The sequence below is a fragment of the Nannospalax galili genome, unplaced genomic scaffold (genome assembly GCF_000622305.1).
Source record: "Nannospalax galili isolate Female #2095 unplaced genomic scaffold, S.galili_v1.0 scaffold617, whole genome shotgun sequence".
Taxonomy (NCBI): domain Eukaryota; kingdom Metazoa; phylum Chordata; class Mammalia; order Rodentia; family Spalacidae; genus Nannospalax; species Nannospalax galili.
The window spans coordinates 3,167,251-3,184,856 of NW_008341872.1; the positions used below are offsets into that span (position 1 = coordinate 3,167,251).

The following is a 17,606-nucleotide window of genomic DNA, read 5'->3' on the forward strand; positions in this document are numbered from 1 at the left end:
CCAAAAAAAAGAGTTCAGAAGAAAATACTCTCAGCTTACCATTGGTCTGTGCACCTTTGGAAAAGTGCCACCTATCTCCTGTAGAGCTGGAGAGAATTTCAGTTCAATAACAAATGTACTTAACTTTTTTGTTTGTTTTTTAACCCAGCCTTGGCAAATGCCACATTATGTATTATTGAACCTGTTATGTCTGTGGAAATTATAGCCCCAAATGAATTTCAGGGAGTAGTAATCGCAGGAATTAACAAACGCCATGGAGTAATCACGGGGCAAGATGGAATTGAGGACTATTTTACACTGTATGCAGACGTAAGTACAATTGGTCATCGACAGGCTTGCACTGTTTTGGTTTGGGTTTTTGAAACACAGTCTTACACTGTAGCTCAGGCTAGCCTGGAAATCACAGCTCTTGCCTCAGCCTCCTGACTGATAGGATTATGGATATTTCTTTTATTATCCACAGGAGATCAGTAAGCTTTAGCTTTTAGAAATGATAGAGCATGCACATTTTTTGAGTATGAGACTTGTATTTTTATGGCAATTTCTGTAATTCACTGTTAGAACAACTCTTAAATGGAAAGCTAAAAATAGGATTCATTGCATCTTGGCCTTTGGTGAATTTTCTGTTTTCTTAGGTATCTAAGTTATTTTATCTTTCCCATTTAGCTTTATTTGCATAGCTGTTAAAAGCTGTAATTCCCTTACCTGAACCTGTCTTGACTTAAATCTTATGGAGAGAAAATGTAGATCAGATTATAGATCGCCTCTGGACAGTCAGTACTGTCATCATATCATTTAAGTTCTCAAAGGAAGGCTTGGGGGTGCAGTTCAGTGTAGAGCGCGTGCCCAGCATGCATGAGGCACTGGGTTCAGTCCCTAGCACCACACACACAACTTATTAACATTCCCACAGAAAAAAATACTTGTGAATTAGTGGCTGGTGGTAGAAAATGGTATAGGAATGAAGAAGGAAGTCAGATCATCAGTGCTGTGTGCTGTGCAATGGGAAAATTTGGTTTCTGCTTGTGCCTGTCAAAATAATTTTCTAATAAGGTTTCCTATCTGGGATAAGACAGGCGTGACTTCAGCTTTTATTTTTTTAAACCTAAAGTTGTCAGTAGAAGCCCAAATGTAAGGTTTTAAATGGTTAATATATCTCTGCATTTTTCTCAAATATTTTTCACCAAGTAGTGCTGAAGTATCTATTATGCTTGTTTTTAGGTCCCTCTAAATAATATGTTCGGATATTCAACTGAACTTAGGTCTTGCACAGAGGTAAGCAACTTTAAGTAGAATTTAAACTTCACTTTAGTGTTCTTCAAAAGAGCACTCTACAAAATAATTACAAAATGAATTATAATGAATTAATTGTAAATTTACTTTCCAATAATTGCAATTTTTTAAATCACAAAATTCATTTTGTGAAATCCTGACTGCATTGCATGACTTGATAGTTGTAAACCTCTCTCCCTCCCTCCCCTTCCTCCCTCCCTCCGTTTTGAACTCATAGGGAAAAGGAGAATACACGATGGAGTATTGCAGATATCAGTCCTGTTCACCATCCACACAAGAAGACCTTATTAATAAGTATTTGGAAGCTACAGGTCAACTTCCTGTAAAAAAAGGAAAAGCCAAGAACTGACCTTCCTTTCTTTGAATTTAGTAACTGGTCAGATCTGCAAGGTTTGGGTGTGATGGATTTCAGTATATGAATTCGGATCATTTAAACCAGTGCCGGAAGTCGTTCTGCTTCCCATTCAGGAGCTTCAGTGGACATGCGAAGATTAATTTGTATATTTAAACTGCATTGACTATTTTTATTGTTTCATGAAGGACCTCAAATAAAATAATATTCCTGAAATATATTTAATATTTATTTAAGGGAAGAAAAGACTAATTTTAGTTTAGAATGTGTATAAATTTACTTTCCAAATTTTTTGAGACAGGTCTCTCTGTGTAGCCCAGGTTGGCCTCAAAACTGAATAGTCCTTTTGTCAAGTGCTGGGATTGCAGGTGTGCAACACTGTGCCTGGACCCCCAATTTGTGTGTGTGTGTGTGTGTGTGTGTGTGTGTGCACACGTGTGTGCCAGAATTTGACCTCAGTGTCTTCCTCAATCACTCTCCACCTTATTTTTTGAGACAGTCTCATTGAACCTGGAGCTTGCTGATTTGATTTGGCTAGACTGGCCAGTGAGCCTTAGGGATCCTTGTGTCTCTGCTTCCCCAGGGCTGGGACACAGGTTCGTGGCACTCCTGGCTTTTTTCACGTGGGTTCTGGGGATTGAACTGAGGTCTTCATTAGTTGCATGTTACTAACAGAGCCATCTCTCTAGTCACCAAATTTTGAATCATGAGAATTTTCAACATGCAAAAAAGTTGAAAGAATAATTCAAGAACAACCATATACCTTCCACTTCGATTCAACAGTCAATTTCAGTGGTTTGCTTATCAAATTCTTTGTCTATGTCATAGACATTGATATTTTAAAGTTATTCTGCTGAGGATATGAAAGTAAAACTTTGTACATCATGACATTTCTTGGAGTGTCATTTAATGAGGAAGCGTTTCTGTTTAAAAGTGGATTCCTCAGCTAGGCCTGGTGGCTCACATACTCAGGAGGCAGAGGTGGATGGATTTCTGTGAGATCAAGGTCAACGTGTTTACATTCTGGTTCCAGACCAGGTGGGGCTACAGGGAAACCCTGTCTCAAAAAGAAAAGAAAAAAAAAAGTGGATTCCTTGTGACCATACCAGAGAGCATTTTCAGACTCTTAATTGGCCTATTAAAATAGTTGTGACTGGTTGCTTAATTGTGTCCTCTGCAGATTTACAACTGCCTCTGTTTTAGGAGTACAAATGTTATCTACAGTCTCATAGTGGGTAAAAACCAGATGTTTACATATGCCATTCTTATTTGTGTTCAGTTTCTGATAAAATAGTTTGTAGAGTTGCTGCCCAATCAGTTCATTCATGTGGTAAATGGTGGTTCAATTTGAGTCAAGTAGGCTTTGTTGTCTACTGTATTCATTGAGATCGTGAAAGAACAGATGTTTGACTTTGGTATCCCAGAGTAAGCTGGATTGTCTCAGGCTGTTCTGTCATACTGTTCAGAATTCCTTGCCCCCCAAACTCATGCCATCCATATTCTAGCCTATCATTTTCTACTGGATAATAGAAATAAAATTGTATTTTTTATTTTTTGTGCTTTTTTGTTTTGTTTTTAAGAGAGAGTCTCGTAACCAAGGCTTGCCCTAAACTCCTGATCTTCCTACTGCCTCTTCTCAAGTGCTGAGATAACATGCAGCATCATATGCAGGCAGCTCTTTTGGTTTTCTTGATGTATAGATTTGACTTTATAATTTTAGAATTTTAGGAAAAAAAGACAAAGCATTGAGCATGTATTTTCAAGACATTTGCTAAAAAGTTTTGGTGCATTATTTAATTCTTACAGCTCTGTGAAAATAAATATTTTACTGTGTGTATTTTGTAATGAGGAGAAAAGGGGCAGGGAAGGTGGATTTTTCCAAGACAGTGCAGTTCATCAAGTTTTCATAGATACTATGGTTAGAGCCATTCACCAAGTCCATTTCCTCATGAGTGTGGGAGCATCAGACCTGAAAAATGGGTTGCTTAGGTATTTCATCTGTACCATGTACCACTCCTGGATACTGTGAATATCATTCCCAATAAAGAGATACTTTGATAAGATGTAGCACAGTCTCTGGCTCTTGAGAATACTCAAAAATTGATGTTTGGATATGTTTTTAATTTGTTAAATATTCTGGTTATAAAGTTACCATATCTGGTTATAAAGTTACAATATCTATGTAGCCAACTCATTACCAGCATTTCATAGGCAATGGCATGGACCCACTTGAGGGGCCGGGGAGCTAGAACAGGAGCCCATAGGAGCAGAGCCAGGACCAGAACACATGTGTTGCTAACTAGTTATATTAGTGATAGTTGGCAAAGACCAAACGAAGTAGCATGGAAACATTCATAAGAAAATTCATAAATGAGGATTATTTTTTTTAATGCTACTATTGTCAAGGATAATTGCCGGCCAATTAGAGGAAATGTTGAGTTGTGTTGACAGTAGGAGCAGCACAGGACCCACTATGTGAATGGATGCCCTCTCCTGACTGACTTCGAAATCTCTTGGAGCTTTAAGAAGAAAAAGCCCTTTCCACCCCTAGGTATCCAGGCTCTCAGAAACATTTCCAGATGATTCCAGCAGTGTTAAGACCACTACAGTGTTACCTGCACTTAGGCCCAAAATATGAAATTAAAGACTTTTGCAATTCTGATGTGTCATGTTAATGTTCGCTGTGTGATACTACATTTTGGGCTTTTGGTTCTTCAGCTGATAACAAACTTTAATTCTGAGATTGGATGAGATTAGACACATTGAGGACAGTCAGACTGAAGATGCTGATCAGAGTTTTCTGTTAACTGCTCTCCTCCCTACAATTACGTAGTTCGTAAAAGCAACAAAAAAATCAGTTCTGAAATTTAGGAGTTTTTATATTTTAGTGTTTCTACATCTCCAGTCCTAAATTTGGCAGCCACCAGGAAGAAGTAAATTGTGACATGTTGGAACATAATAGCCCTCAGTAGAAGATAGCTATTTGCATTGCTAAAACTATAAATTGTTGAATCAGTTTTAATTGCTACTTCAAATAACACTGCAGTGCTTAATTGAAATAAATTGTGCTCATAGAAAATATATTTGGGCATTCATTTATTTATTCATCCACATATGTGTCAGGTAGCACATTAGGTGATTGTTGGTGCTGCATTGAAAGCTAGGAAAGGTCACAGAACAGACAGCATTTTCTAAACTGAAAATTAGCGTTATGAATGAAACTGCCATGGAGGGCTGACACTGAAATACAGAGGCTGCTGACTGACTTTCAGATGAATTTGTGTCATTTCTAACAATTTATCGTTTTAGTATGAAAAAAATGGAACTTGAGTAAAATAAAATGGAATTACAGATAAAATCCTGGTACTACTTTTGGTATGTCTGAAAGTTTGCCAGACTTGATGTCCCACACCTTTAGCCCCAGCACTCTGAGGGCAGAAGCAGGTAGATCTCTGTGAGATTGAGGCCAGCCTGGTCTAGAGTAAGTTCCAAGCCATCCAGGGCCACATAGTAAGACACTGTCTCAAAAAAAAAAAAAAAAAAAAAAAAAAAAAAATTTTAAGACACTTCCAAAAAAAAAAAAAAAAAAAAAAAAAAAAGCAATTTCTGGAGGTGTTTGACAATAGATACACTGTCACTAGTGATTCAGTATTTATAGTAGTTGTTCAAAGGGGGCTTGGGGAATTTAGTTTTCCAATGTTATGCCAAGGCAAGTGAAGTATTTCTCTTAGCAATAAAATCAATGTTAATAAAATCAAGTTAGCAATTTTAGTGTCCATGTTAGAAAAGACATTCTGATGACAGTGTTGAGAAATTTTTACAATAGATACACTGTCACTAGTGATTCAGTATTTATAGTAGTTGTTCAAAGGGGGCTTGGGGAATTTAGTTTTCCAATGTTATGCCAAGGCAAGTGAAGTATTTCTCTTAGCAATAAAATCAATGTTAATAAAATCAAGTTAGCAATTTTAGTGTCCATGTTAGAAAAGACATTCTGATGACAGTGTTGAGAAATTTTTAGTTGGTTTAACTTTTGTGGGCTTTACAAATTAGATAATTATGTTTATATGTTGTTATACCTATTTGGCTGAATTATGGTCACTTTTGTAAGCCTAATGGAAAATTCCTTTTGAGAATCAATTCTTAGAGAAAGCTAAAATACCCTGTAAAAAGGTCTCTTTTTGCCAGGCGAGGCGGGGCATGCCTTCAGTCCCACCACTTGGTGTGGGAAGCAGGCGCAATCGAGCCGGCCAAGATGGCGCCCTGGCTGGCTGCCAAGCCTCGTGCCCCTCACTTGTTTACTCCAACCTGCGTAAGCACAATAAGCCCAATCATGTGCTGCCTGCTTGATCAGAGACATCATCGAGTATGATCCTGCTACGTGGCCCAATAAGCTGCCACTCTGCCTGCCCGCTACGTGTGTGTGTGTGCCCTGATTGGTCCTGGCTGGGGGGAGGGCTGTTGGGAATGCTATATGAAGAGCTGAAGTGTGTAATAGAGGGAGAGAGTGAGAAGAAGCCTGAACCTCACCTTGGTGTCTGTGTCATCTTTCCTCGGCTCTGCTGGACGGAGTCGTGGCTTGCGGTAACTTGGGAGGCAGAGGCAGGCGGATCGCTGTGAGTTCAAGGCCAGCCTGATCTACATAGTGAGTTCAGGTCAGCTGGGACTACAGGGAGACCCTGTCTCAAAAAAAGACAAAAAAAAAAGTCTCTTTTATAGTCTTTACTGTGATATTAAAATAATGATTAAAGATCACAGGACAGGAGCTAGAGAGATGGTCCAGTGGTTAAGAGCAGCAGCTGCTCTTGCAGAGGACCTGGGTTCGATTCCCAGCACCCACATGGCAGCTAACAACAACCATCTGTAATTCCAGTTCCATGGGATCCGATGCTCTCTTCTGACTTTCCTGGGCATTGCACAATACAGGGTGCGATTACATATATGCAGGCAAAACACTGATACACATAGAATAAAAATATTTGTAAAAGATTACAGGACATCAAATGTGCTATAATAATGTTCATGGGGTTTTGTTTTGATTTTTTTGAAACGGTTTCTCTAGCTCCAGCTGGTTTGGAACTCTATGTAGACCAGGCCTGCCTCTGCTTCCAAGTACTGGGATTGAAGGTGCTCATAGGGTCCTTTAGGGAACTTCCCTTAGAAGACTTTCTCTTGCTTTATTCTGGCTTGACTCAATCATTGCATATTGTTTCTTTGATATTTTATAAGGTGCTTCTCTTCATTATTGTACAGGTGGGAGAACCTTTAAATGTTCGCTTCACAGCATTTAGAACTTGTTAACATGAGTAGATGTCAGGAAGCTAAATGGAACCATTTGGGATTTTAAGTAGAAAAACACATATTAGATCTGCACATAGTTCTTTAAGATTCCATGTCTAAAATTGTTCTCTAATAGTACAAACTAAGTGGTGTAGTTCACCTATGAGATGAACCTAGGACAGGACCTTTTTGACTTGACAATGGTAAGAAAATGAAAAGAAGCCTTTTGGAGAACTATGTGGAAAATTGTGTTCTTGCCCAAGCCAACAATATACTATAATATTCTGGAAATTTGGGGCAGTGACAACACATAGCTTTGTCAGCCACATGAGCACAAGGGTATACAGCTAACACTACGATGTTGCTATGCTGGGATGTTATGTAGGGTAGGGGTATTAACTGCACTTCCAGCCTCTGGCATTTTCAACTTACAGTGGGCTTCTGGGACATAACTCCCATTGTAAGTCAGGGTGCATCTGTTTATACTGTTTTAAGGCTGGTGCTTCCTAATCAATTACTGGCCAAGGAACCTGGCTAAAGGGTTTTAGACACTGATATAAATGTCTGGACACTTACACTAATTATGAGAGGCAGATGATTGCAACATCTCCTGGATCAATTCTTCCTGCATTGAGGGCAACATATCCTGGATCAGTTCTTCCTGCCTTGAGGAAGTACGTCACTGAATTTGATTATGGTACATACTATGTTTGCTTTTATAGGTTACTTATGCCAACACTGGGTCCAAGTTCTTATAAGTAAAAATGTAAATATTTATTTTTGGTTTATTTATTTATTTATTTATTTATTTATTTACAGGCTCTCTCTGTAGCCCCAGCTGGCCTGGAACTTGCTATGTAGAACAGGCTGGCCTCAATCTTACAGAGATCCACCTGCCTCTGCCTCCTGAGCATACATATACATACATACATATATACATACATACATACATACATACATGTAAGATGCAATCACAATATAGTATGTATTATTTTTAAATTCATGTTTGCAGACAGCTTTATCATGAGAGACACTGAAAACTACTTGTGAGATTTGAATAAAAAATAATAGGATTTGATTTCATTCCAAGTTAGCACAAATTTTGCCATGCATAGAAAGTTTTCAAACACATTTTATTATTTAGAAACAAACATCTCTATGAAAGTAAATATCAAGTTAAAAAGGAATACTTGCTTAAAATAATAAAATATAGTAAAATTTATTAAACAGCTAATATTTCCCTACAATTTACTTTCATTGAAAATATATTTGTTGATATAAGTAGGAGTAATTTAGCAACACAAAATAGCTATAATATGTGCAAAATAATGAAAAATACAAATTTAGAGATGAAAACAACTTTTTGAAAGCAATTTTCAACCATCTGCAGCATCTACTAAACGGCTGGATTTTACATTAGGACAGAAACCCCAGGAATGTGCAGTGACTGCTCAGCCTTAAGCATTTAAGGCACATACATGCTCTCACAGTTAAACACAAAAAATCAACTAAGAAACAACCCAGCTCTTTGATTTTGAGCATTTACTTGGAGTCTCTGGCTCGCTTAAGTAACTAGAATGCCTGGAACCTTTGCTCTTGTGCTAGTAGGCTAGTAGAGTCATTTGGCCTGGGATATGATGTAAGCAGATTGGTTTTTTTTCTTTTAGAAATTGCTGAGCTCTGTAGGTGCCATAGCTGATCCTTCCTCAGTTCCAGAGGCTTCTGGGCTCTGCAGCTCTTGACACTGGTACTTCACCTTAAGTGGTTTACCAGGGTACCAGACCAAGTGAATGCGACAGGGTATGATTTCCTAGGAAATAAAGGTCTAAGTATTAGAACCTGCAAAAACTTGAAGTAAAAACAGTTTTCCATGCAATTTTGCATTTTACCTGTGTTGGGAATTCATGAAGTAGAACAGTATAATCAAAATCAATTGCATCATCATTGGTTTTCTAGGGGAAGAAAAAAAAGAGTGTAAGAGATCCCATGGGTTTCTGTGAGCTCAGAATTTGGGAGGTCTGTATCATACATTCTGGCTGGAGCCTTAGCAATTCTGCATTTTAGATTTCAGCCTGCCTTTGGGAAGCTTCTGTATCAAGTTCTAGAAGTCATGGATTCTCATTTAGGTTTTGTCAGTTCTCTGGAAGCCTGTTGGCGAGTCCTTACCACTTTTTCTCTCCGATCTCTTACAGTTTTTGTTGAAGGTTTTGTTAACAGTTTTTATTGTCTGAGGATACGAGACTCTTTTAACAACACAAGGGATCTAGATGCTGTATACACACCTCTGATAGGTTAACTCTACCCTACTCTGGTAGACAAAGGGAAAAGGACAAAGTTTCTAGAATGACTACCATGGGCCAGATTCTGTGCCAGGTGATGGACACACAGTCTCCTAGGATTTTTCTGTCTTACAATAGTACAGATCGTGAGCCAGGTTTTATAGAAGTAGGGTATGTGACAAGTAGGAATTCAAACCTGGTCTGACTCGCTATCATGTTCTCTCTTTTTTTTAAGACTTATTATTTATGTGTCTATGTGTGAGTCTGTATGGGTTTATGTGCACAATGTGTGTGCAGGAGCCAGGGGAAGCTAGAAGAGGGCATTGGATCCCCTGGGACTAGAGTTACAGGAAGCTGTGAGACCCTGAGTATTGGGAGCTGAACCTGGGTCCTCTACAAGAGCAGTTAAGTGTTCCTAACCTCTGAGCCATCTCTCCAGCCCCACCCCCACATTCTTCATGTGTACTATGAAACTCATATTTCTAAAACCAGTGCATTAGATATGGCTTGGTAGGCGGGCAGCTGTCCTCACCCCTTTATTTACATGATTTTTATACATTTTGTTAATAAGTCAATTTTCTATTTTCTTTTTAATACTCCCTATTTTATATGCAAAAAAGTACCTATCTCTTTACTAATAAAGGGATTTTAAAAACTCAAATTTGAGCCGGGCGTGGTGGCGCATGCCTTTAATCCCAGCACTCGGGAGGCAGAGGCAGGCGGATCTCTGTGAGTTCAAGGCCAGCCTGGTCTACATAGCGAGTTCCAGTTCCAGGACAGCTGGGGCTACAGGGAGACCCTGTCTCAAAAAAAAAAACCCAAAAAAACCCAACTCAAATTTGGACTATAACTTTAGTCTTAGACCAGGGTTTTAGTGAGGTTACTAAAGAATATGAAAAAGCAAAGAGAGTTAGGCTTTGTCCTTGTTTTCCCTACATTGAAGGAGCTTTTCACAAGCCAAGAAATGTGTAATAGGTGAGGAGGGTGCGGCAGGAGAAGGTGCAAGAGAGGACGAGTGTGGGTCAGAAGTCTGCTCCTGTGCGTGGCTTCCTTGCATTATTGACTAGCTTCTCTCCTGCCTGTTCAAATAACTGAGACACAAGCCACAAAATCAGAGAATTCACCAGAGAAAGTTTAGTGCCTCTTTCATAAGAGAGTAATTTATCAGTGATTCAGGTACAGCTGGCCTTCTACGTCTGTGGGTTCACACCCAGGCATGCAATCAACCAAAAGTAGGAAAAAAAATTATTATTATTATTATTTTTTACAAATTTTGTCTGAAGGTGGGCTGTGACTAGGGAGACCCTGTCAAAAAACAATCAACAGAAAAGCCAAAAAATTTTTTTGTGCATATTGAACTTGCGCTGACACAATTTTCTTGTCATTTACTAAGCAACGCACTATAACCACTGTTTACATAGTCTTTACATTGTAACTAAGGAATCTAGAGATGACTTAAAGGTCGTGGGAGAATATATTTAGCTCAAATACAGACACTGTGCCATTTTCTATTAGTGACAAGCATATCTTATACGAGGGGATAACTATATCAGTCTGGTGCTGTTTGGGAAATGAGTATTTATTTGGCTTTGCTTGGCCTTCGTTTGGTAACTGCCTTGACCTTGGAAGGAAATGGTTACCCAACCCAAGATGTTCCACACCAGCGAGCTGCTGTTGTAATTGTCTCAGCCTCACCTGGACTATTTCTCAAGGCCTGACTTTACCATGTATTCTTATAATTTAAAACTCAGAGTTGGGCATGGTGGCTCATGCTTTTAATCCCAGCACTCAGGAGGCAAAGTTAGGTGGATCTGTACAAGTTCGAGGCTATCCTGGTCTGCACAGCAAGTGCCAGGTCAGCCAGCTAGGGCTACACAGGGAAGTCCTACCTAAAAAAGCAAAAAAAAACCCCAAAAAAATTGGTTTTACATATAAACTTACATTCTTCAAGACAAGCTGCTTACCATTTGTTACCCTTTTTTTTGGGTGGGGTGGGGGAGGTGGGGCTTTGCGTTTTGTTTTTTGAGATAGGGTCTCATGTAACCCAGACTGGTCTTGAACTCTATGTAGCTGAGGCTGGTCTTGAACACCTAATCTAACTGCCTCCACCTTTTTCAGTACTGCGATTGCAGGCAGACCTGGTTTTGAAAGCAGCATTTTTGCAGGAAATTGTGGCAGTCTCCAAATTTTAGGCAAAAAAAAGAGGCTGGGACTCTAAACAGTGGAACCCCATCTCCATTTAATGAACTCTTTTGCTCAAAGCACAAAGAGTAGGCTCTGACTGTAGTGCAGTGGCAGAGACCTGCCTAGCATCTGTGAGTCCCTAGGTTCAGTTCCCAGCAATGCCAAAATAAAAATAAAATCACAAAGAGTTTTTATTACCCACTTTAAATGTAAAAATTGATTTACAGTCCCCTGTGATTAAGACCTTCCTTAGTAAAGGTACTGAAACACATTCTTACATTGCTGCTTGTAGAGATTCTTTCTCCTCCAGGAAGAAAGGCCTTCAAACCAAACCAAGAGACGGCTTCTTACAGATCCACAAAAGTGAACAGTGCATCTCCCAATCTGGCAAAGGATGCTAGCACTGGACTGCCCTCACCAGGCCAAGGCCTGCCAAGAAGTCATTATTTTTAATACTGTTCAGAAATAATCTCTTTAGCTTCTATTCAAACCATTACAAATGCCAAGCCTTATAGTCCAAATTGATGCTGATTTACTGTTACAGTTTTTGGTAACTTAGCACTTTAGTCTTCCTGGAAACTATGTGGAAAGTCTCGTTTGTTCCCCTTTCCCTGTTACCCATCCTCCTACATCCTGCATCCTCCTAAGGAAAAAAATAAGACCTAACAGAGCTCATGTGGTTTCAGTGGAATCATTGGACTTAGGTTAATAATAAAAGTGATCAAAAAGAGACTTCTCAGCAGAACTGATAGAGTCGGTGAGGTAATTTCTGTAAATGTATCTTGTGTTAGTGGAGAGTAAGTGGGGGTGAAGTCTGGGGCTGACATGATGAGGGCTGCTGGTCAGACAGAGTGGTTATGAGATGTACTGGTGGATCGGAGTTCAGAGAATACATAATTGTACTTTTCTTAATTCATATTAAAGGCTGGGGGTACAAGAAAAGTCCTTACCCATGTTTTTCCTTAGCCAGTGTGTCTCCCTACCCTTGGTATAGCCCTTGTAGTATTGGGAATGCCATCTGTTCTTCAGGTCTAAAGAAGCAATTGTGGCTGCACATAGGCCTTTTTATAATTCTATTTCAGTACCTTATTTCCTTACAGTATTACATTAACAGCTAAGTTCAACCCTGACTATTAAGATAATAATTCCTACCCAGAAAGTTCTTGAGAAACTATAAGCCCTCTGCTTTCTCAGCACTCCAGTGATTTCCTGCCTCTGAGGATCTTGACTTTTGCTTGTTTTGCTACTGAAAGACAGTGGGATTCCTTAGTGAATAGCAGAATTGAAAAGTCTACGTGGCTGTGTACATACTGTAAGCTTTTAAAAGAACCCTCAGCCAAAATGTTCAGCCCACTGCTCCTGTGATTCAAGTATATGGTAGTTTCAAGGGTTTCAATCAGTTTTCTAATCTTCAAATAGTCCCTAGGAGATAGACTGATTTGCTCTGTGACTCAGTGAGGCAGTTGTATATTAAACTATTATTTATTTAAAACTCAAATCCCATAGGGTAGAAAAACCTAAAATTCTTCATGATCATACTTTCTTATTTTTAAAAATTGTGTGATTTACATGTGTATGGACCAATTAGAGGAGACTCAGGGAGAGGAGAGGCAGAGGGAGAGAGAAACATAGCAAAACAATGAGGGCTGTAGCCTGAATTGTTATATAGAAACAGTCAGAGGGTAATTGCTATTTAAAAGCACTCCATAAAAAGATCAGTAAAGAAAAACTGGGTTCTATTTGATCTTGTACAAATGGCCTTTGGAAAGCAGACCAAATTATTGACATTAAAAATACTGATACAATGTTTGGAAAATCCCTCAGAAGATACTGATTGCCCATCCATTGGTGAATCCATGAAACTGGTACTTACAATAGGTTCAGCTTTATTCTGGAAATGCCTCTCTCCCTGTATCACATTTACCTGACAAAAATCCCAACCCTGGTTCAGTGCAGCTGTTTGCCTGCTTGACTCCGCTGAGAGTGAAAGGTCCTCAACTCCAACCTTTCAAGGGTCTGGGGTTCTAGCTATTAACCTCACATTCCCAACACAGCCTCCCTCAGCTGATGACACAGCAGGTAGCAGAGAACTCCCACTCACTCCTGCCTGGGCATCTACTTGGGACTAGCATCTGGGCTGCCGTTCCTACTTTCCGTCCAGGTGAACTCCGTGCTCCTGTCAGATCTAAGGTTCTAAGAATAGGATTCAGTTTTCACACAACTGTCTTCCTCTGTCTCTCTCTCTCTGTGATCTCGTCCAGCCAGTGGCTTTAAATACCGTCTACATGGGCTTGATTACAGCCCACCCCTCTCTCCTGCACACCAGTCATGCATGACTAGATGACTATACAGATTGTCTTCTTGCCACAAATCAAGACAATTTCCTCTAAATCTGTTCTTCCTATAGTCTTTTCCAATCAATAAATGAAAACTATCCTTCTAGGTTAAGGCCCAAATCCTGAGAATCACTCCTTTAACTCTTATCATTTTATCATGTCCCTTGCTAGATCATAAGCAAATACTGTCTGTTTGCCTGTCCGTTTGCCTGTCCATCTACTTGTCTCCAAACACTTCACCACCTCCACTGCTGCCCCTGTCTAGGATACCCACAGGGCCCCATGTCCTCTTTGCCTCTCGGCATTCTGTTCTCAGTATGGTGCCAGAAAGATCCTGTGTAATCATGTTACTCTTCTATAAAAGGATAAAGAAAGACCCTTCTAGTGACCTTCACAGACCTCACATGAGTGAACCCCTTCCTCTTGCCTGCCATTCATCTCTTGGCCTGCTCAGTTCCTCTGCTTACTCCGTTCAGCCACCTCAGCCTCCGTGTGCCTTCCCCAACCCATCAGCCACACTGCTGCCATGGCTTCCTGTCTAAAACTCCCTTCCCATGGAGCTGGAGAGATGGCTCGGGGGGTTAAAAGCACTCACTGGCTGCTTTTACAGAAGACCCAGATTCAGTTCCCAGCACCACATGGTGACTCACAATCATCTGTAACCAGTTCCAGGGGATCTGATGTCCTCTTCTGGCCTCTGCAGACACTTACATACAAAACACTCATACATATAAAGTTAAAAAACAAATAACATATTAAGATTCCCTTCCCTTACAGGGGACATGGTTCATACTCGGCTTCTCCAACGTCACCTTTGTTCCTATTAGCCTTACCTTGACTATATAAGTTGCCATTCTATCAAGATCCTGTACGCCCTTTTCCCTACTTTTTTCCCCATAGCACTTACCATCATTTGATACATATTTATTGGTTTATTAGCTGACTGTCTTCTCTTACTAGAATTAATGTTACTGAGGCCAACAATGTTGTATTTCTGCCAGCTGTTAAATCCTCAGTCCCTAAAACAGTACCTGGGCCATTGCAGACACTCAGATATCTGCTGAATGAAAGGCATGCCCTGCAGTCCTACATCTCCCCTAGTTCAACCTGTGAGCACCTCATGGCTGAAACTCTGCTGGCACCAGCTAATCTTCAGATGCTTACCCACTGCTTCACACTGCTGAGCTGGGCCATGTAGTAATTCAAAAACTGGGTTGTCTTCTCCCACATCACATAAGAGCTGCCAAGAAAAGCCAAGTCCCAGATAGGTCTCAGTGAGGGATCAATGTGTCCATGACTATCTGAGGAGAGAAAGGCATATTTGTACTAAAGCATTTAGACAATATTGGAGAAGTTTCAGTAATGACATTGGAAATGCAGTCCTATCAGATCGTCTCGCAGCAGCATCCCGAGCCTGATATGTGGTTTGTTCATATCTGTTTCTGTGTTAGCATGTAAATTAAATGCTTCAACCTGCCATGCTGAGCAAATTTATTATAAACTGAATGGCTATTTGCTGTACTACATATGTAAAGAGTAACAGCTCCAGTGATACTAAATGTTAGTGGAGAAGCACTAATTCAGTTGAAAAGCCCACCATCCATTTTCTTGTTATCTGGTGGCTTGGCTTTAAAGCCAGGGCCATGGTCTGTGTATGTCCTCCTAACTGGTGGTTTTAAAGCTCTCAGTGAATTAGCATCTCTGTCACTTTTGAAACACATGAAGAAATGAGATGTCTTTTCCTGTGGCATTGTTTTTTTGACCTTTTTTTAAAAAAAAAAAAATCCAGCAAACACTTTTAAAACCCATTCAATCAGACAGTCAGAGGTAGGGATGCAATGATATTTACTTTCTGTGACTTTTAGAAACTCACATTTTAGTAAGTTATAACTTCATATATCATCATCTTGTACAATTCAGTAGGGATGGTCTATGTATAGGCCACTAGTAATATGGCACGTGAGGAATTCAAGGTCATTAGGAAACGAATTCATGTTGACAAAATAATCTTGAGCATAAATCTTATTTGTTGGTAGAACTGAGCTGACTGATTTGTAATGATGACACACCATTCAAAGATTACTCTCTGATGACTTGGTGCCTGTGGGCAGCATAGAAATACAGGTGAAGCATTCCTTGAGACAGAGCTGAGGGACAGTCAGGGGCGGGGTTAATCTTGGACTGGAGAGCTTGGGGGAAGGCTTCACAGGACTGAGATTTGGGGATTTTGCTGTCCTGTGGGCGTATGAGTGAGAAAGTGAGCTGAGGAGGGCAACCGCAGGCTGGGACGCGGGGCTGGTCCTGAAGGGGTATAAATACATTGGCATCATACTGTGAACAGACTTGTGTGCAGAGCCAGGGTGGGTATGGGCTCTGCCTCAGTAGGGAGTCTGGGAAGATGACAAACTGCCATGTGCAGGACAGACTGGAGGAGACTGAAATCTAAGGGACCAGAGAGGAGGTTGTTGCAGTAGTCCTAAGAAGAAGTACCGCAAGTGTGAAGGATGGTGACTGGACTTAGAGAGGGAAGGATGGGTCCAAGATGCTTTGTGGAGGCGACTTCATAGAAGATGGCAAATTATTAAATATTTGGAGGTGGAGTGGAAATGACCAAAGTTCTTAGCCAAACACTAGGAGAAATGTAACACCATTAAATAAGCCAGAATATGCAGACCTTTGGAGGAGGGAGCAAGGTTAGTTTGGTATTAGATATATGAAATTTGGATTTAAGAAAACCTTAGAAGTAGATGATGTAAATTGCTACAGACACATTAATTAAGGAAGTCCTGAAAGAGCAAGAAAGCCATTAGGTGTGGGGATTCATGGTCCTGGGTGACTGAGAAACAACCATTTCAGTTATGTAGGGTGCAGAAGGTGAGTTAGGAATGGAGGAGGCTGAGCAGTGTGAAGAGCGGACAGAATGAGGAGGAGGGGGGCAATGGTTTTATGAAGCACTTGGCCAACAGCACTGTCTCTGGGGCAAGACCAGGAACTGGTGGACAAAAGAGTATAGAAGTGAGAAGGATACTGATAGATCATGGAAAGAGGGGATGGAGAGATGGCTCGTCAGTTAAGAGCACTGGCTGCTCTTTCAGAGGACCAGGGTTTGATTTCCAGCACCCACATGGCAGCTAACAACTGTCCATAACTCCAGTTCCAGGGGATCCGATGTTGTCTTCTAACCTCCCCAGGTACTGCAGGACATGGGCACACTTACATACATGCAGGCAATACACTCATACACATAAAATAAAACTACTTTTTAAAAATCATGGAAAGAGAGAAACCAGAATCAAGGATATATTAAGAAAGATTCTTGGAGAGAAAAGAGAGTTGGGGAAGATAAGAGACTTGGTTGGGTGCAAAGAGGATGTGGAAGCAGTGAACCAGGGAGATGGCTCAGTGGGGTAAAACTACATGCCATGCAAGACAGATGACCCGAGTTCAATCCCCAGAACCCACAGAAAGGTGGAAGGAGAGAGCTGATTCTGTACAATTCTCTTTGACCTCCACATGCATACGCATACAACCACATGCAGACATCACACAATAATACATAAATTAACAAGATTTAGAAAGTGAGGAAGCAAATGCTCTCCTCAGTAAAGCAGAAGGCAAACTCTCACTGCAGGTGTGGGAGGCCAAGGTGCTGTGTGCTAGAAGAAATGGAAAAGCTCTACACATTGTTCTGTAGTGGGCAGTAAGGCATTTGAAGTGGTAAGGAAAGTGCCGGGGGTCCAGCACCTGAAGAGAGCTTTTAGAACCTGTTGAGAACAAGGCACAAAGGTATTGGTTTCCTGCATTGCCGTCTTGCACTACTATACGATTCCTCCAGGGCTTCTGAAAGTCCCATAATGCCCTCTATTTAGTTACCATCCAAAC

At 40.4% G+C, this 17,606-nt stretch overlaps 2 protein-coding genes across 2 annotated transcripts in view; one reads left to right on the top strand and one right to left on the bottom strand.

The window, feature by feature from the left end:
• The window catches only part of Gfm1 (G elongation factor mitochondrial 1), a 43,998-nt gene extending 41,951 nt beyond the window's left edge, over window positions 1-2,047 (top strand). Inside the window, exons 16-18 of the mRNA XM_008837463.3 lie at window positions 149-309; window positions 1,222-1,275; window positions 1,511-2,047. Of these exons, the coding sequence (XP_008835685.1) occupies window positions 149-309; window positions 1,222-1,275; window positions 1,511-1,642 (347 nt within the window). The 3' untranslated portion in view covers window positions 1,643-2,047. The remainder of the gene's footprint in view (window positions 1-148; window positions 310-1,221; window positions 1,276-1,510) is intronic.
• Window positions 2,048-8,316: 6,269 nt separating this feature from the next.
• Rarres1 (retinoic acid receptor responder 1) overlaps window positions 8,317-17,606 on the bottom strand; it is a 37,476-nt gene continuing 28,186 nt past the window's right edge. Inside the window, exons 4-6 of the mRNA XM_008837471.3 lie at window positions 14,889-15,025; window positions 8,815-8,877; window positions 8,317-8,735 (exon numbers count right to left, since the gene is read on the bottom strand). Coding sequence (XP_008835693.1) covers window positions 8,589-8,735; window positions 8,815-8,877; window positions 14,889-15,025 — 347 coding nt within the window. The 3' untranslated portion in view covers window positions 8,317-8,588. The remainder of the gene's footprint in view (window positions 8,736-8,814; window positions 8,878-14,888; window positions 15,026-17,606) is intronic.